Here is a 27,417-nt window from a genome sequence, read left to right as displayed (position 1 = left end):
GTTTAACTATTCGAAAATGATGGTGCATTTTTTGCAAATATTGCAGATTTATTAAAGATTGACCATATGTTACAGTTGTGAAGTTCTTTTTTTTTTCTCAAAAAATGTTTTATTAATTATATGAATAACAAGACAATTAAAAGATTATATATAACAAGAAGGCATAAATGAACATATAACAATTCATCTAATGATAACAACCTTCCTGAGATTTTGATAAATTATTTAGAAATAAAACATACACCATATGTACACTATATACAAGTTAGGCAACCTGAGAGAAGAAAAAAAAAAAAAAAAAAAATATTTAGCATTAACTATTTAATATGTTTAGAACCTTTTCTAACACAACCTTTCTAATAGCTTTTTTTTGGACTCCCACCTAAGTATTTTTGAGCATCAATAAATTTAAAAGCCATTTTTTGGAAAGTAACCCATTTTAATTTAGAACGATCGATCCAATTTTGTATTATATAAAGTTTTAGTAATGAGCAAATAAAAATGATAACATGAATATCAACTTTTGAAAGATGAATCAATGGAATATGTAGAATAGCAAATTCCCACGTCAACGTGGATTTTTGATATCCCATTTTCTGCAGTCTGACTTTCAAAGATGTCCACAATCTGTGAGAAAAATGACAATACCATAGAATATGAAGGAGGTCTGCTTGGGGATGAGAACAGCATGAACACGAAGGGGACTTATTTGGGTTAAATTTGTTTAATTTGATTGGGGTAAAGTAGGCATCATCATTAATCATTAATTGTGTGTATGCTAATTTTTTAAAAGGGATAAATTCCTTAGTGTGTCTAATAGCCAGGACTTTCTGAGATTCTAACAATTGAGAATTATAATTCAACCAAACATTAGATAAAAGACAGTTGTGGTCCATCATTAAAGAATTAATTAATTTATATGAGTTTGAGAGCATTTTATCAGATGATGAAAGTATTTTGATAATCGTGTTAAGATTTTTCAATTGTGAGTCTATGGGGACCAGACATACAAATTTGTTTTTAATTATTGCTCTTAGTTGTGTAAGAATTGGTGAGTAATTCCAGTTTACTTTCAATAACTTACGCCATTCAGATAAAGGCAAGTCAAGATATTTCAAAACATCTCCTACTTTTAGATTTTTAATTAAAGGATAGTTTGTTAAGTTCAAAAGTTTATTGTCCAATAATATATTTGGGTTTAGATGAATTGGCTGAACATGGTGCAAAATCTTTTTTAGTTTACACATTTTGAGTAAGGTTTGGAAATCTCTAATCTTTTGTTTAAATACTGTAGATATATTTTTAATAAATAAACTATCCAGAGAGATAAACGGAATAGCTTCAGGATTTAAATTATTAGAAATGACATAATTATACCATAATTTTATCCATAAAGAGTGATTTGGATAAGAAGTGTTATTGAATTTAGAGATAGTAAGAAGTTTATTGGATGAGACAATCAAATAATAGAGATAAAGATTAGGTAAGCCCAAACCTCCCTTGTCCTTCGAAAATGCCAATCTAGAATAGGAAATTCTAACAGATTTAGGGAACCATATGAATTTTGCCAAAGCTTTATTTACAGACTCAAAAAATTTTTTTGAAATTATCTGATCAGATGATGAGAATTGGTAAAGAAATTTAGGCAGAATATTCATTTTAATAATGGCCACCCCTGAAAGAAATGAAAGGTTTAGATGCTTCCATCTGTCCATATCAGACAATATAGAGTTCCATAATTTATTAATATTATTTTGAAAGGAAGATCTATTATTGTGTTCTAAATTGATTCCTAAATATTTTATATTATAAGTAAACTGAAAATGATCGTCTGGGAACAAAAAAGATTTGTATGCTAAATGATTTAAGGGAAAATATGAGTTTTTGTAGAATTTAAAAGATAGTTGGAAACCAAAGAAAAATAATCAATAGAATTCATTATTTTTCTGTAATCAGATAATGGAGTTTGAAAGTAGATTACTAAATCATCCGCAAAAGCAGAGAAATGAATATTAGTATTAAGAATTCTAGGGATGTTATGAAAAGTATTTTGAGTAATAAACAATAGCAAAGGTTCTAAATAAATGTTGAAAAGAAAAGGGGACAATGGACAACCCTGTCTTGTTCCTTTAGTGATCTTTATCGAGCAGAAAATTGACCATTAATGTATAGTCTAGTAAACATATTCTTGTATAAAACTTTTAAAAATTTATAAAGAATAAGGGAATATTAAAACATAACATAGTTTGAAATAGAAAGTTCCAACATACTCTGTCAAAGGCATTTGATGCATCTATAATCAAAGCATATATAGGGTTTGGATTTTTCTTAATGAGATGAAGTATAGTCTCTAAAGATAGAGTATTATCCCAAGCATGTCTCTGAGACATAAAACCTGATTGATCTGACGAGATAATTGAGGGTAAAATCCGTTTCAATCTGTTAGCCAGAATAGATGACAGAATCTTAATATCCACGTTAATTAAAGAAATGGGTCTATAATTTACTGGGTCAGATTTATCTTTATTATTTTTAGAATTAGAATGGTTTTGGATGTGTTCCAATGAATATCTGAGATATCATTAACTCTTATGTGATTGTAAACTTTAAATAGAAAGGGAAGAACTACCAATTTGAAAGTTTTGAAAAATTCTGGAGTAAAACCATCAGGTCCCGGAGATTTACCCAATTTAAGATTATCTATTGAATCCGAGATTTCTTGTACCGATATAGGGTAGAAAGTAGTTTTGCTGATTATCGTTAAGTTTAGGGAACTGCAAAGAGTCTAAAAAGAATTTTGAGTGATTATCTTTAACAGAATTAGAAGAACCTGAATATAACTCAGTGTAAAGAGAGGTGAAAAGTTGAATAATCTCTTCATCAGTATTATATAATCTGTTATTATAAGATAAAGATGTAATATTTGGATTTCTGAAGTTAACTTTAATAATTCTCGCTAACAATTTAGATGGAACCTGGGCCCACTCTGAATATGAAGCAAGTAGCTTTTGTTCAGCTAAGGAGAGGTTATTTTGGTGAAGTAGAATTAAATCCTTCTGACAATCAAAAATTTGTTTTTCTAAAGTAGCATCATAGTTCAGACTAAGATGATTTTCCAACGAAGAAATTCTTGATTTTAAGAATTCCTCTTTCTTAAAGTATTGTTTTTGAAAAAGCAGCTTTACTAATAAATAAACCTCTTAATCTTGCTTTACATGCAGCCCATTGTATGTCATAAGGAATGTCAGATGATTCAAGACTATTCACCATTTCATTTAGGATTTCTGAAGCTTGTTTGCAAATATCTTCATTTGACAATAAGTTATTATTTAAGGTCCACTTATTAAACATAGTTTTATTTTTGATATTGGGTTTTATGTTCAATTTTAGTGAAATTCTTGAGTGATCCGAAAAGAATCTGGGTTCTGTAGTAAAGTCCACAATATATTTTGAAATATAATCTGAAATTAGAAAGAAGTCTAATCTGGACCACGAATGATAGCACTTAGAATAATAAGTATATATATCATTCTTGTTTATACTTTTAACAGTGCGGAGGGGATCTATTAAATTATATTCTGTCATCAAATCATTTATAGCCAGAGTAGATTGAAGATTATAGGTGACAGTGGAGCGGGAACGATCAATTACAGGGTAGTTTTGAAGTTCTTACCTGTCCAGGTATGTGTAGTTGTAAAACAAAAATAGTAGTATACCTGGCATCATGCACCACCTGCCCCACATTCCACACAGGTAAAATGACCATGACAGTTAAAGAGCAAATATATGAATGTGTGTATGATATAAAAAATCTAAACTTAAACTTAATAATTCACTATTTCAGCACACATTGTACTGTCCAAATTAGAAGAGATTTTATTATTATTGACAGAGTGAATATGACAGACAGAGGAGAGAACAACAAATTGCTCCTTGAATTAAAGGAACTGAACTGGCAGTTACAATTAGATGCTAAAAATAAACCAGTACTTAACATTATACTGTCCATAAACTGCATTCTTAAACACAGGGCTGCCACTTTGAACTAAATTAATTATTTTAGTTTTTCATTTTTTTAATAAATAAATAGTTCATTGGTTTATTCAGAGTACATTCAATGAAGGTTTTATTGTATGTGTATAGAAAATGTTGGTCTATTTATATTGTTTATTATGAACTGCAGCTTTTACTAGTCATGGTCTTTTGATTTATGTAACAATCTGATTTGGCGATTGTAGAATTAGAAGGCTTATTTAAGTCATGATATTTGATGATTTTTATCTCTAATGAAGCCTTCGGTTAGAAGGCAAAACTGCTTAGATTTACTAAAATACTATTAGTTTTATTGGCAATTATTGTGATTTTTATTCCTGGAATTTGCTGATTTTGTCAATTTACCGACTTGCACAGCTATTAGTTTTGTTTCCAGCTGTGGTGGTCCACTGGAGGAGTCTGGTGTATTTCTTCTCTGTGTTCTACTGTTATGACACTGTTATAGTCCATGTTGGAGTGAATTACTTGAGACATACCTCACTGGACTATATGAAGAGAGACATGACTGAACATTCAGATTATGCATCCCAGGCAGGTATGTCCGTAGCCGTAAGCAGCATTCTACCTTCACTTAGGATGATGCCTCAGTACAAACAAAAACTGATCAACTTCAACAATTGGCTTAGCTTCTGGTATCATTCCTGGGAAATCCTGTATTTGTCAGCCTGGGATGATATGGTCAATAGACCACACTGCTTTGGCAGAGATGGTCTTCACCTGTCACATCTTGGCTTTTGGTTAATGGCAAAAGTACTTGCTTCCCCCATTGTGCTTTTTTTAGGCAATGTCATAAGAACAACATTTCTGATGTAAAAATATCCTCCAGAAACAAACTCAAGGTTATACTCCTTAATTCTAAGAGTCTAAATCAGAAACTGCACTCACTGGAAGCACTCCTTACTTTGTAAGATGCCGATGTCTGTGCAGTCACAGAGTTATGGTTCAAGGTCTCAGAGAGCACCCCATCCCTGCAAGGGCATTTCACATGTTTATACCACAAAATGAAAGACAAATACACATCAAGGCTGGTTAAACAGTGCGACTCCCTAGAGTTAAACCAAGTCCAACTAACTGTAGGGAAGCCCCACCTCCATGTCATTGTTAGATATAGGTCCCCCACCATGAACCACGAAAAGCGCATGGCAATCTGGACCTACCTGAGTCACTTACAATACAGCCAAACACCCTGGTCATGGGTGACTTTAACTATCCTTCCATCGATTGAGAAACATGCTTGCCCTAAGTTTTCTAGACGTTGTTAACACGAATACCCTGGAACAGATAATCTGCACCCCCACAAAGGGCTATTATGTCCTTGACCTAGTACTTACCAACATGAGGGAATCACTGCACTGTCCCATGTGTGGAACCCTCCCTGGTAATGTCTAGCCATAAATCAGTCTTGTTTGAAGTAATGATCATACCTACCCCCCCACCCCCACCCCAGGAGCAAAAAATTAAAAAAAATTCTCCAAGGCAATCTATAGCCTTCAAAGCAATGGTATAAATAGTTTCAACCCCTCTGCCACCACTAACAACAATGACTCCTATTCTGAGGTTTACAATAATGCCCTGTATGAACACCTATACAAATGCATAGACTTAGCTGTACCTGTCTGCATCAAAACAGGTCCTCATAGAAAAACAAGCCACCTTGGTGGACATCTAACATCAATAGGTTATACAACTAGAGAAAGAAACTGATGTGAAACAAAAAGAGTGTACAATCTCAGTAGAAGAAAAATATCATCCAAAGCTTGAATAAGCAAATCTGACACCTTGTAAAGTCAACTAAAGCTAATTCTTAAACTAGAATAGCACCCCTAGCTAAGGATAATCACAAAGCATTCTTTAGATATGTCCAAAATCTAAAACAGAAGGCCTAGCTTTGTGCTAAATTAGTAGTTTGCATTACCACTAATACTATACCTCAGGACATCATCAACCTGCTAGTAGATAAGTTTGGAAAAAAACTTCACCCCCTGTCCCTACCAATCATATCCCAAAACATGCCTGTCACCAGTCCTCTACCTTGTATCTCCAAAGAGAAGGTTGTAATCACATTCTCCAAGGCCAAAAACACAGCCTCTATGGGACAGGGTAGCATCTCCGGCTGCTTACTAAATGGTCTAAAACAGGATCTAGCGAAACAGCTGAGCACTCTCTTCAACCACAGTCTAAGTACTGTTTTTTCCCAGCATAGTGGAAACCAGCAGCCATAATCCTCTTGCACATAGAGGGCCCCTCAGGTCACCCTAGGAACTATAGACCCATAACCCTAACCAGCCATATCTATAAGGCCATGGAGACGATCATTATGGAAGTTATCAGCAAGGATATAAGAAACCAGTTTGGTTTGTTAAGGGCAGATTATGGCTGTTAAACCTGTCAGACTTCTTTGAAAATGTCACTAAAGCTCTGGATGAAGGCAAAACAGTACATACTGCCTATCTCAATTCTTCCAAGGCCTTTGGCACGATCCCCCACTCAGGCATCATTTTGAAACTCACCCAGCTGGGGATTAACCCATACATCATTAGATGGATAGCCAACTGACCCACTGACAGAAATCATGCAGTTAAAGTTGGGGATTCCACCTCTACCAGCAGACCTGTAACCACTGGTACTCCACAAGGATCTGTGCTGGGCTGTCTACTCTTTGCTATCTTTTTCTCAGCAATCCAGGTGAAAATAGATGGCCTGTGGCTTACCAAGTTCACCAACAGCTGCAAATTGGGTACAGTCATTGAATCCTCCAATGATGTCAACTTACTGAAACATGGGCTTACACAGATAAATGGTTGGTGCCAAAGTCATGGACTTAAGTTTTACAAAAAATGTGTTATCATCCTCTTCAGCAAAAGAGACGTCCTTGCAAGTTACAATATTAATAATACACCCCTAAGTTCTAACTCAGTAGTGAGAGATCTGAGAATGCAGGTTGATAGCAAATTCAGCATTGATCATCTTGTGTCCACAGTCATAAGGAAGGCTTTCTACATTGTGTATATTATAATTAAAGGCATAGCATTCAAGACTAAGGAGGTTATAATTCCCCTGTTCTCATCCCTCATCAAACCAATAATAGAGTACAGTGCTCCCTTCTGTATATACTTCACCAGACATCTGCAGCAGGTGGAGAGACTTCAGAGGTTTCTCACCAAGAAAATTCAGGGCCTTCAACACATGACCTACATGGACAGACTAAAGACCCTGTCACGGTACTGTGTATTGTATAGACTACTTAGAGGTTACTTATGCCTGACCTACAGAGCAGTCTCAAACCCTGACTCAATGGAAATGCTACACATCCACAAATCAAATGGGACAAGAATCATTCACTCTAGAGACCATAACCTAGCCTGCAACATTAACAGTACATGCTGGAGAGACAGATATGACTCTCAGAGGTTGCCACTACCCTGGAACAAACTCCCAAGTCACCAAAACAGAGATCCTCATTGACAATATTTAAACTTAACTAGGACAATTGGATTGGAAACCATAAATTAATCCCGGGGGGGGGGGGTCACCTATGTCCTTTTTGGACAGGGGTAGCAGGTGCTGATTTTAGATGCCCATTGCTAATATAGACTATATATCTTTTTCTATAAAGGAACAAGGGTATAACATGGCTAGGCTTGTTAGGTCCCTAGGGCTAATAGCCTAGTAACCTCCTATGATCCTATATAGCAGTGACATGTGTTAACTCAAAGATTGTTACACAGTATGCCATCTGTACATCCTGAGAGAGACCAAGACAGTTTCTCTTTGTATTTTACAGATCATTATTTAAATGAGCTGGACTAAGACTATATAATTAAGGGGGTATATAGAGAAGAATGCCTCTTTGAGGGTAATGATTTGCAGAGGGGCTTTCTTCTGTGAAAAAAAAAATATTGGTTTACTTTTAAGAGACTCCATTTGCTTAAAATGACCTTTCATGCTGTTTATTGCGTTAGGGGTTTGTGATTTTTAAGTGGTAGTTTCATGCACTTGTAGCCAAAGACGTAGTCTGGAAGTGGATTTCAGTAGTGCATAGTCAACCCATATTTGTTTATCTTTACACAGAAGAGAATATGTTTTCATTCCTTTTCATACTTAGAGTGTTGATGTAATGGTCATTTTACATATTTAAAATAAAATGAGTAGATCTAGAATGGAATGTTTTTCAAAAGATCTTCAATAACATTTTCTTCTTCTGCGCATGTTTAGCTTTTTCACAGAGGAAGCTGGAGCTATCTGTGCTCATCCAGGAATGCCATGGGTAAAGAGGAAAGTAGAAGAACTCAGGTATGTAAGCTAGTAGTACAGGTTTGTGATTGTCTTGCTTTATTACTTAACTTGGGCTCATATTCTAATATTCATAGGTTCATAGACATGTATTAGGTCAATGATCACTAGGGATGTTTTAAGCTTAGCCATGCATCCTAAATCTTTGACAAGTCTTGGTACCCTTGGTAGTGTAAGCAGGGGTTTGGGAGATGAGATATTCACAAACAGGGGCCAGGGAGATAAACCATTTACAGGCTGTCTTATGTCTGTTACGTGGTGCCAAACCTCATATGAATGTTTTTATCTCTATCCGGTTGTCAAAGTTACACTTAAGCTGAGGTATGGAGGAGCTCTACTTCACATGGATAGGGAGCCTGGTCCAGAGAAGCTGTAGTTTCTGGGATACATACCTGTCTCTTCAGCAGGTACTATTTAAATCAAGCAAGGCTTATGTCTTTAGAATATGTAATTCTGGTGTTGTTTGCTTTGCAGATATGCAGGAAGTCCATCAGAATGATGTCCAATGATGCCTTGTATGTCAGGCATAGATCTACCCTAAACAGTCTATAGGAGACAGAATATGTGGATAAGGCTTTGAGGTGGCCTGCTTATAACATGTTATTGACAACTTGTCTTCTTTTAGTGAGGAACCTCTGTGGACATTCCAGTTGTTGGATGTCCTCATTTAGGTACATGCCAAAGGGGGCATTGTACTCAGTGATAGGTTTGATGAATACCAAATACAGTGGAACAATGGCCTGTTTGTACCTAGATGCCATACCTTTATTTGTAAATTGCATAACAAAGTATGATCTTCTCACTACCATAGACATGATTGTCAAAGGCTTGTGTCTCCAAGTCCCTGACTACAGGGGCAGTTTGTTGGGGGTTGTTGTCAGTATTGCAGGGTGCATGTGTTTGTCTGTGAGTGGGATGCCTATTCGTGCAAGACATATAGTGTATGGGGCCTCTCAACCCCATTAATGGTGCATGTGGACATATGTGTATCTGTTAATCTGCCATTCCTATCTACAGATGTATAACCATCTATACCTATATAGATATATATATCTGCTAACATATATATAACTATGTCTGTATACACCTACATTATATATATATCTGGTACACAAATGTAATGTGCTGTGTATATGTAGACATATAGGTGTAGACATATATATGTGTTGACTTAGACATATGCATGTATATATGTGCATATATATTAATAGATATATGTATATAGTGTTATAAATATCTATATATCTATCTATATCTATCTAGCTATATATATATATATATATATATATATATATATATATATATATATATATGTTGAATCTGTTTCAGTATTAATATAGTTACACACACAGACATCTAGGTGTTGGTATACATTCTCTGTACTGTTGTATGACAGGACTAGATGATATGTTTCTGAAAACATGGAATTTCTTTGTATCTGTAATGGCTTAGTGGTAAATCACCCTGTCTATAGTGTGTAGGTTCCCTGATTTGAGCCTTGATAGAGCTGTTTATTTTGTTGCTGGACAGAACATGGCCCGTTGGATACAAAGTGATACAAACACTTTAAAGCAGTTGTAAGCAGGTTTGTGCAGGTTGGCATGGAGCTAAGCACTGCCTTCACAGGTTAAGCAATTTAAAAGCTAACTGAGTGTACGACACTGTAATTGGAGGTTAGCAGTGCTTAGCTTCACGCAAACACACACAAACCTGCTTACAACTGCTTTAAAGTGCCTTAATCACTCTGTATCCAACGGGCCATGTTCTGTCCAGCAACAAAATAAACAGATCCTGCAAGCCTCGAACCAAGGACAACATAGACAATGTGAATTATCACTAAGCCATGACAGATACACATAAATCTGAAGGTTTCAGAAAGATATCATCCAGCACAATCATTCAACAGTACAGAGAATGTACTTTAACATCTAGATGTATGTGTGTGTGTGTGTGTGTGTGTGTGTGTGTGTGTGTGTGTGTGTGTGTGTGTGTGTGAGAATGCATTGAGAAACACATTGTTCCCAAGGGTCTACGCCAATGGCGATACCCAGCGGGGCTAATTAATAATTCAGCTTTCCACAAAGAACTCCTGGTGTTGTTTGATAAACAGGCATTTGAATTTATGGAAGCCCTTATCAATTTTTACTTCGTTGAAATTGGGGCATTACAGGAAGAACTAATTAAGCTTGAATCTTTCCTTTTACAACATGTAGATTTTCTAAGGTATAAATATGATTACCTTAGAATCTTATCCAGCATTGAGGCTTCAATTTCCAAGATGTTGAATAACAAAAAACGTAAAATAGAGAGGGACATCTTGGAATATAAAAACAACAAGGCCTATCCCCCACCACCTTTGGGACAATTTTCCGTTTGGAGGTTGCAGGCCACAGGAGCTAAAGAGAACCTTGATCAAAATAACCTGGACAATCAGGATTTTGTTGTTGGGGGGGAAGTTGAAGAACAACCTCTTAGGAGAAGTGAACGGATAAGGAACAATGTTGACAATAATCACTCTAATGGGGATGTTTTAACCCCCACCAAGTAAGGGAGGGGGCTAACTATGTGGAAAGTGATCAGGATTTTCACAGGCCTGTAAACCCAAAGAATGTAACGTCGAACAACAATACCAACAATCGGCGGCACAATCAGAGAAAGAAAAGGGGCAACCAGCGGAGGCATTAGTTGTGACTCTAGTTGAAGGGGACCATATTTCATCATCCATACCACAGGGGCCTTCCATTCTTTATAATACTAATGGTGACTTTAAAATCTATAACTATACAGTGTTAACAATTGATGCTAATGTTGAGTTTTTTGCAAAAGGGTTGTCTTTCATTCCGGACAGGAAATGTGATTTAGTGAAAACCATAGTAGATTTAAAGCTCTTTGTATGGAAATTAAATTTAGCATGCATGCTAGGGAACACCCCATCACTTCATAGTTCACTCAGAGTCTCCAGTGTGTTCAATCCACCGCTTATTGGAACATTGGGTACTTTTGAAAAACTATGTGAATTAGATTTGAGGGCCATGGCCAGGGAAAACAAGCTCTCTACCAGAGCAGAGAAGAACTCTGGTCGTAATGTTAATGACAATGAACTAGCATTTATTCAAATGCTTAATAAATGCAACATTAGAGTCATGGCACCGGATAAGGGTGGGGGTTTGATTTTTATGGATGAATATGTATATGAAAACAAAATGCTTGAATATCTTAATTCAGATTTTTATCTTAAATCTAGCATTAATGAAGTAAATAGAGCTTATAGCAAAATCAAGAACATCTTGGATGATTTATTTTTGGAGGGAACCATAGACAACGATGCTTTACAATATCTTACCATGCTAGCACCTAGGATCTCCACTTTATTTGGCACCCCTAAAATCCACAAAGACATAGTGGATCCCCCTTTTAGGCCAATAGTGGATGGAAGGGGTTCGATTACGTACGCTTGTGCCAAATTAGTGGATAGCATTTTGAAGCCCCTGTTGAGGCTTGAGGCACAAATTTGCAGAGATTCTTGGGGCTTTTTGGAGAATATTAGTAAAATTCCATATAATCCTACTCATATATTTTTGGTTGTTGACATCAAAGATCTATACACAGTCATTCCACACCAATTAGGAGTGGAGTGGACTGTGGATTTTATGCTTCGTAAGGGGGCATCAAGTGAATAAATGTATCTTGTTGAAACATTATTGGATGTAATTCTCACTAACAATTTTTTGGTTTTTAAAAACAACTATTACCTCCAAACCATGGGTATTGCCATGGGGTCTCCCTGTGGCTGTACGTTTGCCAATAGTGTTTTAGCACAGTGGGAGCATCAATGTTTATTCCAAAATGAGTTTTATCAGGAAAATGTCACTTGGTACACAAGGTACCAAGATGACATGTTTTTTCTATGGAAAGGTCCCTTTGATTTAATATCAAGTTTCATCGAAAGTATTTCCAAGATGACCAAATTTCTTGAATTTATATATTCTGCTGGTATGAATGAGATCACATTCCTGGATGTTAGAATTAGTAAGGATTCATTGTCCAACAAACTTAAGTCAACTATTTTTAGAAAACCAACTTTTTCTAATACGTATTTATATTTTACCAGCTCGCACCCCGTTCACCAGAAAAGAAGTGTTGTGAAGGGGCAGTTTGTTCGGGCGGCCAGGATGGCGTCCGAACAAAATGACTTTCTGTTGGAATGTGAGAATATTTATTCTATGTTCCATTTGCGGGGATATCCTAAAACATTTGTGGATGATATTAGGCAAGAGGTTATTGCCAAAAGAGAATCAGGCCATTTTCAGCCATTACTTAGGGAAGGGAGCATGCATGTTATATCTAATAATAACAACAATGATAATAAGATGGGTAACATCTCTTTCCTTTTTACCTTTTGCATGGATTTTAAGGCCATTAGGAACATTTTTGTTAAAAACTGGAGGGTAGTTATGGAAGACCAGGAGCTTATCAAACTAGTTGGGGAAAAGCCTAGGTTTACCTATAGAAGAGGTCAGAATTTAAAGAACCTCTTGGAGAGGCCCAACTTGAAAACAAACAGGATGACACTGGGAATGAGCAAATGTGGTTGTTGCTCATATTGTAAACATATTTTTATGGGTTCAAGGGTTTATATGGCCGGGAGAGAATATTTGATAAATGGAAGATTCAATTATAATTCAAAAGGAGTGGTCTATGTGGCACTTTGCAGGGTATGTCCTGCATTTTATATCGGTAAGACCGATAGGCCACTCAAGAAAAGGATTTATGAACATTTATATGCCATTGAGAACAGGGACATGAATAATGCACTTACAAAACATGTCTGTCAAAACCCTGACCATTTATTTTGTTTCACTATTGTGCAACAAGTACAACCACACTTTAGGGGTGTCCCTGGCAGCTACAATTGGAAGAACAAGAGGTCTTTTGGCAGACTCGTACTGCTTCATATACCTTCCCAGGACTCAACGAGGTTGTGTCCATAAAGTGCATTTTAAAATTAAAAGCACTTAAAAGATAGGATGGATGACGAATGAAAATAAGGGAATGTTGTTATGATAACACATGGACAGTATAGTCAGGATTATAGTTTGAATAGTTTTTTGACAACTGGGCACCTTTTACATGTATATGCATATGGAAATATTTATATGTATATATGTATTTACTTATACATTTATGCGTATGGAATGATCTTTTCTTTTTTAAGAGCGGTTGGTACATATGTATGTATATATATATATATATATATATATATATATATATATCTATAAATTTTCTCGCTTGCTATATGTTATGGAATGGGGTTCATCAAAGGGTTTGCAGATGTGGTTTTTAAATGAAGTTAAATGCAAACAAATAATTCTCTTCACATCCACGTAGGTAGAATTTAGGTAGTATATATGACAAGAAGATATTTAGGCATATCTGTTTTTATTTGTTTTTATTATAACTAATTAATTTTTAATTACATATACACACAACTATGTTGTTCACACACACACATATATATATATATATATATATATATATATATATATATATATATGTGTGTGTGTGTATATATACATGCATTATTTTATAAGCAAATAATATTAGGTGATACATACATATGCAATCCTAGAATATTTATAATATGTATGTTTTTATGAAAGCATTTTTTATCATCATTTCTACCTTTTATCCACTTGATTTAATTGGAGTATGATGTCATAATTAATTAGAACATTGCAATGTATTTAATGGGTGTTTTTGGTGTTCTTTAATTGTCTGATGAAGGTGGGGAGATTGTCTCTACCGAAAGCGCTTACAGTAATTAAAGTCTTGTGTTTTGTGTTCCAAGTCTGCTGGCTGAGTTCGTTATCACTACTATTTGGTTTTTAGCAAGTAATATATTCCTGTACTAAACATTACTTTCCTTGTCAGTGCTGTTGTCTGTACCTTACAAGTCTTACTACACTACCCTATAGACCTATACTGGACACTGATATGGCTGTCAACATCATTACACATGAACCGGTTTTATCTGCAGTATACACCTCTTACCTGGTATACCTGTGGAGGGACTGTTTGTTAACACTGACTAACTGTTTGTACACATACGCCCGGATTCTGGGTTGATGTTTTGCACTATGCTATCCAGCTCTTTCTGCACAGACTCTGGCCATGTGTTGACCACATGCTGGTGTGCCTGGACATATCTAGCATATTGCCCTCTTCCAACTTTAGTGACCTAACATACACATATACATACTTTCCTGCACAGTTATATTATGCAGCACAGTGTAGGTGACAGTGACCAGTGATACTTTATTATTCAGAGAAACTGCAACACTCACAATCCCCTACAATACCAGGGTGGACAGTACCAGTACAGGTTATATTAGTCTGTATTTATCAGCACATTGTATCCAACGTACATGTGAGAACAATGTTTGTTAGCACTACCTGACTGTTGCCACACAGAGTTCCAGATTACACATTAGAAATATATACATACTATTCACTCTGTTACTGTACATGCTCTCGTCACAGCTTGGCAACATGGGAGTGTAGATAGGACATACTTGCAATATTACTCTCCTAATGGTTTTTGGGGGTTACTACAGTAACAGGTGTGTTCTCATGATGGTTGACAATCACTTGTATTCCCTGTTTGCTGGCTACACATCTGGGACCATCCCACAGACTTACCAGGGGGACAGGCAGCAGATATGGGCACATATACTGGACATTCTGGCCTCATGTGTATGAATCTGTATGCAGTTTAATTCCACTCCCAGGATTCAGATCATGGCTGCGTCTGCTACAACTTGAACACTGTCCATCACAATAGTGTCTGCTATATTGATATTGCTGTATATCTCCAAACAGCGTTCTGTCTTATTAATCCCCTATGCTTATTCATTCTGACCTTGTATAATCACACTCTTATACAGATTTCCTAGACAGTTATATGTTGTAGGACTGTGTGGGTGACAGTGATGTGTAACACCTCATTATTCAGAGCGACTGCATATCATTCTTGTATTTCTGGGCACAGTGTTGGTATCTGACAAACCTGTGGGAGGAATGTATATTAGCTCTACCTGAATGTTCCCACACAGTACCAGGTTCTACATTACTATTATGCACATACATCTCACTCTGTTACTGTACACACTCTGACCACAGCTTAACAAGTTGGGGTGTAAATGGGACATAAGTGGCTTCTTAGTCACATAAGGTATTGGGGAGTTGCTAGTGTGCCAGATGTTTGTCATAGATGTGTGTCAAGCAGTTGTATTTCCTGTTTGCTGCCTATACATCTGGGATCATCCCACTGATTTCCCAGGGGGACAGTTTCAGTAGATATGGGCCACTTTAATAGACATTCTGGACATATCTGTATAGTTGTGGGATATGATTCTGTATGCGGACTACTGCCACTGGCAGGATTCGAACCGTGGCTGTGTGTGCTAAAAAACAACACTTCACATCTCAGTTACATGTGCTATTTGTTTTTTTTTTTGTCTGCATTTTTCCTGTTTACTCTCTATGTGTCTTTCAGTTGTACTAAATGGCCTCTGGGGATTACACCTGTCATATACAGGCATTCCTACACATTCGATTTATGTTGCATGGTGTGGGTAACAGTGCTTAATACAACAGTACTATTACATGATTGCAAATCTACATTACTATATGATACCAGAATACAGATATATAGTTCAGCAGCTGGACCTGTTTTGTCAGGGTATTACACTTTTATTGTCATACTAACAAAATTAAACTCTTCCTGCCATATTCTCTAGTGTGTGCAGTACTTGCCCTTAACAATACAGGTTTTATACTAGCAATTACTTTACTACTACTTTTATTTTTATTTCCTACGACAGTAAAAGCATGAATATTACTGACCTGCCTCATGTCGCAACTGCATCAGGTGGCTGATGTGGGCCTCCTGGTTTGCGGCCCGCTCCTTTGCAGCTGTGGGGGACATAAGAGGAATATTTAGCCATACCTAATCATGATATACCTGAGCTGGCAATTATTAAACAGGTTGTGGACTGATACTTACACATGGTTGGAACATCCCCTGCTGCTCTAGCCTCTTGGAGCCACTCCTCCAAGAGGTCCCTCTGACGCCGCTTCAGGTCGTTATAGTGGTGCCTTACCTACTCACCAGTTCAGGGTATGCCAGTGACACTGGTGAGGTCACGGGTGAGACGGTCCCAGGCCTCCACCTTATATTGGGAGCCATGTTACTGGCCCTGCAGCGGTCTCTGTGCAAGGTCTTTAACTAGGAGTCCAGCCATGACCTTGGACTCCTGGATGCACCAGCGCTGCACCTGGCAGCACACTCCTTCTCCCCTTACTGCCATAGTGCCTGCAAGGGGAAGCTACAACCAGTTATGAGTTGTATTCCCACCTTTTGGGTTTAAGTAGGGCCAATTTCCTGCACTTTTCTGTGATTGGCCAGTTTTGAAAAGGCTAAGCTATGACAACACCTGCTTACCTAAGGTTGGCACTGCTTAAAGAGGTATACCACTAGGCGGATTGAATTGGCTATCCTGCACATTGCTTACACTTACTAAGTTGAGCTGTGCTGCAGTTAGCTTTGCTTAATAGTTAATTAGCACTATATTTGCCTTTTGGCAGTGATTTATTATTCATTACAGGTTATATAGGTGTCTGGTATCTGTGATTCATGTGTACATACTCTGTATGGGGACCTGGGGACTTCTACACTTTATTACAATAACACCTCAAATCTATGCTTACTGCAGTACTCCAGTTCACATATTTATGTCCTGTGGCAGGTTATACAACATCACACTGTACATAGATTCAGTTCACATGTTTGATTTGATTTTCCTGTGGTGAGGATTAGTTTGCTGATACCTCATTTATATGTATTGCTATGATGACTTAGTGGTTAACTGCTGTGACTGTAGTGTAGTGTACAGGGTCCTGAGTTTGAGCCTTGTCGAAGCTGTTTATTTTGCTGCTGGGCAGAACACGGACCGTTGGGTACAGAGTGATTAAGGCACTTTAAAGCAGTTGTAAGCGGGTGTGCATGGGCTTGCGTGGAGCTAAGCAATGCTAACCTCCAGTTTCAGTTTCTTACATTCAGTTAGCTTCTACATTGCTTAATCTGTGTAAGGCTTACCCCTGTGCATATGCAGTTAAACACACTTGCTAGTGCTTCTATATGCTTACTACTGTTTGTTTGTGCTTAAACTTGCTTACTAATGCCTTATTCATTATGACACTGACATTTCACATATGCATTTAATGCAGTACATGCAGTACTCCAGTTCACATTTAAATGTTATTTAGTAGGTTATACAGCAAAAAAAAATATGAGAAAATGTTCATATAGAGATTTGTCATGAAAAATGGTATGTGCTGCAGTGGGGCTTAAACTGGGAATGCTTGGTCATTAGGTGGATGCTCTGACCACTAACAGGATTGCTGTGCTGCTTCATTTGCATATATCTTCCTTGTTATTCTTTTAAGCTGCTTTAACCGTAGCTAAGCGGTGGGCACACTCACTCACCTACGGTTAGCTGTACTCCAAGTTTAAAAAAAAAAAAAAAAGGTTTTCTTCTTTTTATTTTTATGTCCTGTTGCTGTTGTGCACATGAGGGACTGTTAGTGGGGATATGCAGACACCTATGAGCAGTCTTGCTCATTTATTTACACTTTCTGCTGTTCTACTTTGCAGGGGAGTGTTTATTCTGAGAGCTTTGCTGTCAGACACGACCCTGCACTCATCCATGCTTTGTGTAGGATTAGGAGTTCAGGCAGTGCGCCTTCATTAATATGCATGGCGTGCTGCTGTCATCCTCCTAAATGGCCGCTTCCGTGCAGGAGTAGACTAGTCCTGCACTGAAGATTAATAAATCTGGAGGATTGTTTTTCATCAGTTTGTAAGACCCATGGTGAAAAAAGCCATCTCCAAACAATGTCATAATTTCGTAAGGAGCTATTGCTATGAAGTAGGAATACATCTAAAGGGACTACAGGTATGCATGACTTAAAAGTAGCAAAATTAGTGGGGAAGAAACTAACAGAACACAATAAATTGCCGAATAATAAAACAGAAAAAAAAGTCAAGCAAGAAATTTACTCTACTTGTGCCGTTAAAGGCCAGCCATAATAAATATCTGAATGTACCCACCACTGAAGAAATTGACTGCTGGGGCCAGGAACAACACCAGTTTTTTCCTCTGAAATGTGTTATGGTTATTGTCACCTGAACGATGGGAGTAAGACGACTTTTACCAGTGAATTTGCTGATCACATAAAAACTCTCTTCTCCATTAGGGATGTCTTAAAAGCTTTAACTGCTTCAAAGAAGAAGGTTAAAGTGAACATTTCCTAGGATGGATTGTTCTAAAGATGTAAAAGCTAACATATAGTTCTGGCCTGGTCTGTTGGTTTACTGGGGATGTTTATCTATTTGTCTTGACTTGAGGGCAAAACACTGTGCTTATTTTATGTGGAGACTGCAAACAAATGAATGGCTACTGGTTTCTTTATTTAGTTAGAAGGGCTGTGTGCCTCTGTGTTAATAATGTCCTTTTCATAAAGGTTAGTCAATATGCGTCTGTTGTGGACCATGAAATGGGAAGCATATTTCATAAGGGGCATTACTAATTTGGCCTTCACAGGTACTATGGTATTATGATGAACTACACAGTGAAGACAGATTGACACTGGCTCAAAGAAGAGGGGATGCAGTAGAAATTGCAATGACAAATCTGCAGAGTTAAACATTTTATAAGAAATCTCTACAAGGAACAAGGCCTGGGACTTGCAATACATGGAAACACTGTTACAATAACACAGTTGTGTTATTTATGTTGCAATAACACTGTCGTGCTATATCAACAAAGGTTTTTTTTCTATCAAATACCTGGAAGGCAAAATCCTGGAAGAGCTATGCATCTGATAATCTCATCTCAATCATTTTTTTATCCTGTTTTGTCACCTTGCATCGATAGCTTACCAGCTGAAACCTGATGGCTGTCATTGGCTGGTGTTGGCCTTGCAGTGGTGTCAGTAATTGGTGAGCTCATTTTGTCACAATTGTTGTGGTCAACTTTAGCACGGCTGAAATACTTCCTCCAAATCTATGACCGTGTTCCCATCTTTCATACTCCTTTTGAGATCTACTTCATGCAAATGGTTTCATATTTGTTGAGTATCCAAACCATCTTGCTTGCCTAGCATATATTTTATTTTGACCTGGTGTTCGAAGATGACAGCTGACTGTATGTCATAAAATGTTGGGATGGCTTGTAATCTAAGAAAGATGTCATACCCCCCCCCCCCCCCATATTTGTAATCCATTCTATTTTGGCTGACAATGGATTTACAAAATGTCTAGTCTGCTGTAAATTGTGACATTAATTGAGTAAAGTTATGCGTCTTGCTTTTCTATGAGAACTTGGTAACATAGGGAGAGTGATACACTTGTATAGTTTCCTGCATTCAGCCATAATATTGTCTGTCATGAGTTAAAAAAACAGAAAAAAATAGGTCACAGAGCTTAGATCAAGGAGGCTTTTACAGAATTTAAACAGTATGACAGCAACAAGAAAAAGGTTGTTTGAAGCATGCATATTTATTTAATAAAAGACTATAAAGGGATAACCTGTGATATAGAGCTACAGAGATGGGCAGCTGCCATACTGGACAGTTGTTCCAATCTCCCTTCCCCTTGAGTGAGAGTACTGTTTGCCTTAAAATATAGTGTAAAGGATTGTGAGCTTTAAAATAAACATACTTGATTTCACAGAGAAAATGTTATAAAATATTTCCTTTTCAATAGTGTGATGTAGTTTTGCAATAATTAGGAATAATTAGGAATACTTTATCATGATTTGTTGCTTTGATGTGCTTTATGTGTAGGAAAAAGGGATGCAATTAAATAATTTTCTACCTGATGACAGCTCTTGTTTTCTTTTTTTTTACTTTTAGAAAGGCAGCACTTCAAACGAAATGAAAGATACCGTAGCATGAGACAGAAGACACTGAAAATGTATGGAAGACCACGAAAGTGATGTTTCACTTTATGGAGTTTTAGACTTTAACCCCTTTTTATATATATAGGAGTACACACACACACACACACGCACACACGCACACACACACACACACACACACACACACACACACACACACACACACACACACACATGCACATGAATGTGCACACATACACACATAATTTTTGGTTACGTTTTTCACAGCTGTTGAGGTGACATGTAACATGTCCTTTGAATGTAAAAAGAAACAGATATGTACCACTGTCTGACAACTTCAATCATTTAGCATCCTCTTCTGGTTAGAATGCAAAGTGTTGTGATTGCTTAATACTGGCAGGAAGTGGAACAACTGAAGAAATAAACCTGCTTTAAAACTTATATTTTTCATTTCTTTATTATTAATGCAAATACATGCAAGTTACATTCATGTGCTTAGAAACAGTTCTCTGTAGTTAGAGGTTTATCCCATTTTGAACACTTTTTAAAAACCTTGCTTTAATTAGAACTAATTTGTGTTTGATTTTGCAGTTTTGTATAAATTGTAAGCCTTAACAGTTGTGCTTGGCCAGCATTGTGGATAATAGGGTTTATATTAGAACACCGAACTTTCAAAATTTCGGGTGTTCTAATATCGAACCCTATTAATCAAAAATTTAAAACATCGAACATACAAAACAGCGATTTTTTTCCTAGGGAAAAACTTTGCTGTTCCAAAACATATACACACAACACAAGCACAACAAACAAACAGCAATCCACACACATACACCTAAACTCTTACACCTAACCCTACACTAAACTATACATGCACCACTAACTATCCACTTACCTTAACCCAAACCCTAACCCTAAGGTCCATCACTATCGCACAGTCACCTCACACGCGCCCTAACCCTAAGTCAACTACCCTGCCCTAACCCTTACATCCACACAATCGCACACTTACATGAACCTGACCTGTAACTTTCCACCACAGTGCTGAAAATACCGAAGCAACAGAAACGGACAACCAAATTCTTTCCCTAGGAAAACATTTGTTTTTCTGTTTCTTCGATATTTTCAGCATTCGCTGAAAATGGGTCGATATTAGAACACTCGACATTTTGAAAGTTTGGTGTTCTGATATAGACTCATATAATATATATTGGACTATATTCCTTCTATTTATGTTCTTTCACACCCAGTAATCATTTAAAGGAATACATATCCCATAAAGTAACAACACAAGCACATCTGCTGCTAGAATTTTTTAAAGTACAAATTACAAAAATTAGAATACCTTCTCAGTTTGCAGTCTTTAAAACAGACCAGCACTATATCTAGCAATCTAACTGCAATACATTGCTAACTGTTACCTTAAACCACCACCATTATGACATGCTGCACTAAGTGTTTTTATGAAAGTCCCTCAGTGGTAGCCTTTCCTTTAGATATACAAGCTTCTAATATCAAAGGACCCTTGTTTTTCCCACACTTGTCACTCTTTTATATTTCACCTTCTGCAGAATGTGGGTCTGCACCCATGACAACTGTGTTACTTCTCTTTACAGGAAAGTACCTTTTTTATACTTTTGACTGTTTCACTGCATGGCTATATGGATGTTAGGTCAGAGATTGTTTTTGTGAATAACTGTTAGATGCAGTTGGTACACAAATATATTCAGTATTTGAGGCCCTTAATTCAGTTTAGAGCATCTGCAGTTAATTTATTTCCTATTGGTAACTGTATTAGTGTGCTAGACAGATACACATTTTCAACCCTGAACTCAAGAGTTACTGTTCCTCAGTCAAATCTGCTTTTTGCAACACAATGAAATAATGTATTTTTTTCCTTGCATTCATCTGCCTGTGTGTGTGTGTGTGTGTGTGTGTGTGTGTGTGTGTGTGTGTGTGTGTGTGTGTGTGTGTGTGTGTGTGTGTGTCTGTATGTGTGTATTTGTGCGTGTGAGTATTTGTGAATTATGGTTAGAGTAACGGCTAAGAAAGGGGATAAATATAATCTTATGCACATGTGGTTGTGCAAGGTGTGTGTGTGTGTCTTTCCGCATTGTTTTTAATAAGGTAATGTCTAGAGCTGAGGTTAGGAACAGGGTGTTGGTTAGGGTTAGCACGATGAGTACGGTGCTAAGCAGAGGTTAAAGACAAGAAGTGTATACTCTGTCTACTGAATAAACATGTAACAGTTTTGAAGGGCTAGATTATGAAGAGCAAATGGAACGTGTGAATGTTTTGACATTTTAAACATATCATATAGATAAGACACAGTTGACATAATGGTTAAGGTCTTTGCCTCCCATGCACGAGATTCAATCAATACCATCAGCCAATGCCTTTGTGGAGTTTTTATGCTCTCCTTGTGTATTTCTTTGGTATTCTTTGCACCTCCTATACTCCCCCCCAAAAAAATGCTGGGTGCGTCCACTTCAAACTCACCCAAAATTGAATGGCATGATGGATACCAGGGCAGACACATGGTAGTGCTTATTGGGGTGAATAGTTGTATAAACCAACTGCTTGCGGTATCTGTACTAGCTAGAGCACTGCACTGTGTGCTCTATCAGGCCTAGCCACTTGGTAGAGCAAAAGAATCACCTCTAGCTGATTTGGTCATATTGAGTAATGTCGCCAAAAATGGGCATTGTTATTTGCCAGCGATAAGTGTGTTGAAGATCCAACCTATGTCAGGGAACCATGCTAACAGTGGGAGGGGTGTATATGACTTTTTGGGCAGAGTGTGCCTTGGTCAATAAGCTACTGGCCATGCCCAGCTCAGATTACCTGGGATAACTCGGTTGAGTGAAATCTGGATGTAAAAGCAATATAGTAGGAGAAAGATGGACATCCTGTGTATCCAGGAGTCAAGGTGCAAGGGCAGTGCAGCAAAGCCACTTGGCTTAGGATTCAGAGTTTACTACTCAGAGGAAGGGCACACAAGAAACTGTGACTACAAATGGTGTGAGTATTAAGATAAAGAGAAATATTCAGAAGACAATGAGGGATGTCATCATAATCAGTGATAGATTCATGGAAAGATTTCACTGTAATGATCTCCACTTATGCCCACAACAGGGTTGTGATAGCAAGAAAGACAGAGTATTCAGGCATCTACTGCAGGACGTACAAGATAAAGCAGGGCATGAGCTGGTGCAAATAATCTAGAACTGGATTTTCATATTGGGACTGGCAGGGCAGGATATGAGGACTGCAGAGGTCTACTTGAGTGGGGCAACAAAATAAAGAAGAAAAGGTTATTCTAGACTTCCATCTGGAAACAATGAGTGGCCAACACCTGGTTCAACAACAGACAAACTTAGAAGATCACATAACAAGAGTGGACAATATACAGTCAGGTAGACCTATTTCTGGTAAGGAAAGGGCATTGGGATAGACTCAGATATTACAAAATCATCAAAAGTGAAATGGTCTTTCTGCAGCACAAACCACTGGTGGCCACAATCAGTTGCGAGCAGTATTCAGAGAAGGCTCTAAGTTAAGCAGAGAATATGCTGATGAACTGGATGCTCACTGCAGTGAAAGTTCATAAGTTCAAGGACATTCTCAGGGCTTTAGTACCTCAGGAAGTAGTGGAATATCTGGAGCTGAAGGAGAAAACAGCATGTCTGTGGACTATAGAACAGATATGCAGCTGAGCCAGCTATGGAAATAAGGTACATAAGGATGGCTGGTCCTAGAATGCAGAAGTCCAGGACGTTATTGCAAGAAAGTAGTGCAGAAAAAAGTGGGAGATATAAGAGATGGATCAGGCTAAGAAGGAATACTGCTTGGCTAACAAAGAGGCTAAGAGAGCAAACACAATAGCAAAGAAAAAGGCATCAGAGTCATTTTGCCAGCTTCTGGAAAGTGACTCAGCAAATAGCACAATGAAACACTATCAGACTGCAAAACAAAGACAAAGAGATAAAGAAGAGAGTCATCAGACAGCCTTTGGAAGGGATGTGAGCAAAAACTTGATCACTAGCCCACAGTACAATCAACAGCAGATGGAAAGACTACTTCTAATAGCTTCTAGATGAAGAAAAACCCACAAAAGCTGCACTGTCCAAGAAAAAAACTACAATGAGCGAGAGAGGAAGAAAAAACGAATACCCAGGATAAAGTGAGAACATTGCTAGTGAAGGAGAAGTCAGGGTAAGCAGCAGGCTCAAACTATGTTAAAGCAGATATGATCGAGATGTTAGGTGAGTGAGGAAGAAATGGCTCCAGAAGGTACTCATAGCAATTTTGAAAGAAAGGTGCTTACCAGATGAGTGGATAATAAGCATTGTAGTGCCAGTGTTCAAGAACAAATGAGACATTTACAACTATGGACAGTATAGATAAAATAAAAATGCTGTCACACTTCATGACAATGTTTGAGTGGATGGTTGATAAACGAATACACGGAGGAGTAAAAAGTAAAATGGGAGATGAGCAGTCCATATTCAGATCTGGATGCGACATAACTGACCCAATGTTTTCAATGAGATGGATAGATGAGAGGAAGCTACAGATGAGTAAAGATTCCACTAGGCATTCTGAGACCTAGAGAAAGCATATGATAAGATCCTAAGAGAGCTGACTTGGTAGTCCTATGAAGGTTCAGAGTCCCAGAAATATTGGTAGAATTAGCGCAGGCTATGTACGGAGATCCACCGACAGAGTACAAACAGTCCAACTCACAGACAGGTTCCCCATGGGAGAGGGTGTACATCAGTCTTCAGTTCTGACCCACTGCTGTTCATACTGGTGATGGACTACATTATCAGACAGAGCACTGGGAACAGATCAACACAGCTTTTGTATGCAGATGATGTAGAATTACAATCAGACTTCGAACAAGAACTTCATGAAATGTTAGGGGAATGATATGCAGAATTGAAGGCAGATGGAATGAAACTGAGTAGAGACAAGACAGTGGGTCATGCCAGTAAATGAAGGAAATCAGAAGCAGGAAACTAAGATAGAAGGAAAGTAGTGCAACAGGTTAACAGCTTCAAGTATCTGTGAGGGGTGCTTGTAGAGAAGGAAGTCTCGGTGCAGATGTCAAACCGAGAATCAGAGAGGCTGCAGCCAACTGGCAGAGAATATCAGAGGTAGTGTGTGGCAGAAGAATGCTAACAAATCTGAAATGTTAATTATACAAAACTGTTGTATGACCAGTTGCACTGTATGGTACAGAAACCTGGTTAGTGAAGGGAGAGCGATTGCGGATGGATGATAGGATGGAGGGTGCCCAGAAAAGACTACTATTGTGTGAGCTCAGAGCTGCTACAGTCAGGCTTGACCAGTGAAGAAGGTAGGAGAGTGGCACTGAATCCAAGAAAGATATCATCAGCTGACAGCAATCAGACTCCACAATGAAAATGGGGAAAAGTGCATTGATGATGATAATGGTGATGAAGATGATGTTTAACTAGTTATTGATTAGACTGAAACAGCATCTGTGGCTTGATGGTAACAAAGAAATTATTGATTGTCTGTCTGACTGACTGACTGACAAATGAGCACTTGCAGAACTGTGGCAGGTAGGTTGAACAGATCAGAGGCAGAGCAAGGTGCATTTATTAATTAACAGGTTGGTTTTCATGAAGTCAGGACTGAAGAAGAATTATATTCAGATTTATTGACAACTGAACTGGCATGCCACAGGAGAAATAAAGTAATTTGTTGGTTGGAAAATAATTTTTTTCATTTAAATACAAAGAGAAATTTATTGAGAATATGTGGTATAAACTTGAAATAAAGCTTTAAATCAATCTTTCAATTGGAAGTCTTTTTCAGAGATAAGAAGAAAAATAAAAAAAAACTATTTTTAAAGTACTTTCAGAAAAAGTCTGACATTCAAAATATTGATTTTTAGTGTTTCCTTTCAGTTTTCACTATGTATTTATAATCTGTTTCCACTTTGCTGTTAGCCCACACTCCAAACAGTCCCCCGGCTTTACTAAACTTCCGTGCAGGACTAGCTTAGTCCTGAATGGAAGCAACCATTTAGAAGCAAGATGGCAGCATGCCATGCATATTAATAAGGTGCGCTGCCCGAGCTCCAAGGTTTACACGGAGCATGGAAGAGTGTAGGGGGCATGTCTGAGAGCAGAGTTCTCAGAATAAACATGCCCCTGCAATGTAGAACAGCAGAAAGGGGTAAGGAATGAGCTCATAGGTGTCCGCATATCTCCACCAGCATTCCCCCATGTGTACAACAGCAACAGTACATATAAACAAAATGAAGAAACCTTCTTTTTTTTTTTTTTAAACCCAATTAAAGCTAACCATAGGTGCACTGGTGTGACCATTGCTTAGTTCTGCTTAAAGTAGCTTAAAAGGCTGAAGAGGATAACAAGGAAGATATATACAAATGAAGCAACATTGCAATAGTGTAGTGGGCAGAGCATTCGCTTTATGAGCAGGCATTCCCAGTTCGAGTCCCACTGCAATACATTCCATTTTCCATGGCAAAGCATGTTATGACCAAAACTTTTGCTGTAAAACCTACTAAATAACATATATTTATGAACTGAAGTACTGCAGGAAATCTGGGTTCATATCATGTTATCGAAAGCCGATAACGTCGAATGCCACAATGTCGAACCCTATGCAGCAAATGCTAAAAATAGCGAAGCTGCAGAACATCGAATTCTTTCCTAGGGAAAGAATTTGATTGTCCGTTTCTGTGGCTTCACTATATTTAGCACTGAGGTGGAAAGTTACAGGGGTTCAGGTAAGTGTGCGATTGTGTGGACATAATGTTTAGGGTGCAGGTTACGTGAGTTAGGGTTAGGGCGCTGGTAAGGTGAGTGTGCAATAGTGACAGAGTTTACGGTTAGGGGAGGGTTAAGTGAGTTAGGGTTAGGGCGCGGGTAAGGTGAGTGTTCAATAGTGACGGACCTTAGGATTAGGGTTGGGTTAAGGTAAGTGGATAGATAGTAGTGTTTGTATAGTTTAGTGTAGGGTTATATGTATGATTTTAAGTGTAAGTGTGTGGATTGCTGTTTTTTTTGGTGTGCCTGTGTTGTGTGAATGTGTT

The 27,417-nt window shown here is 37.7% G+C and overlaps 1 protein-coding gene across 1 annotated transcript in view; it reads left to right on the top strand.

Annotated features, from left to right (window-relative positions):
• LOC122801371 (C-C motif chemokine 26-like) overlaps positions 1–20,768 on the top strand; it is a 34,547-nt gene extending 13,779 nt beyond the window's left edge. The window contains exons 3-4 of the mRNA XM_044070902.1: positions 8,269–8,346; positions 20,323–20,768. Coding sequence (XP_043926837.1) covers positions 8,269–8,346; positions 20,323–20,347 — 103 coding nt within the window. The 3' untranslated portion in view covers positions 20,348–20,768. The remainder of the gene's footprint in view (positions 1–8,268; positions 8,347–20,322) is intronic.
• Positions 20,769–27,417: the final 6,649 nt, after the last annotated feature.

The sequence above is a fragment of the Protopterus annectens genome, chromosome 4.part1 (assembly GCF_019279795.1).
Source record: "Protopterus annectens isolate FY-2018-M chromosome 4.part1, PAN1.0, whole genome shotgun sequence".
Lineage (NCBI taxonomy): Eukaryota > Metazoa > Chordata > Ceratodontiformes > Protopteridae > Protopterus > Protopterus annectens.
This window is presented reverse-complemented; position numbering and strand designations above follow the sequence as displayed.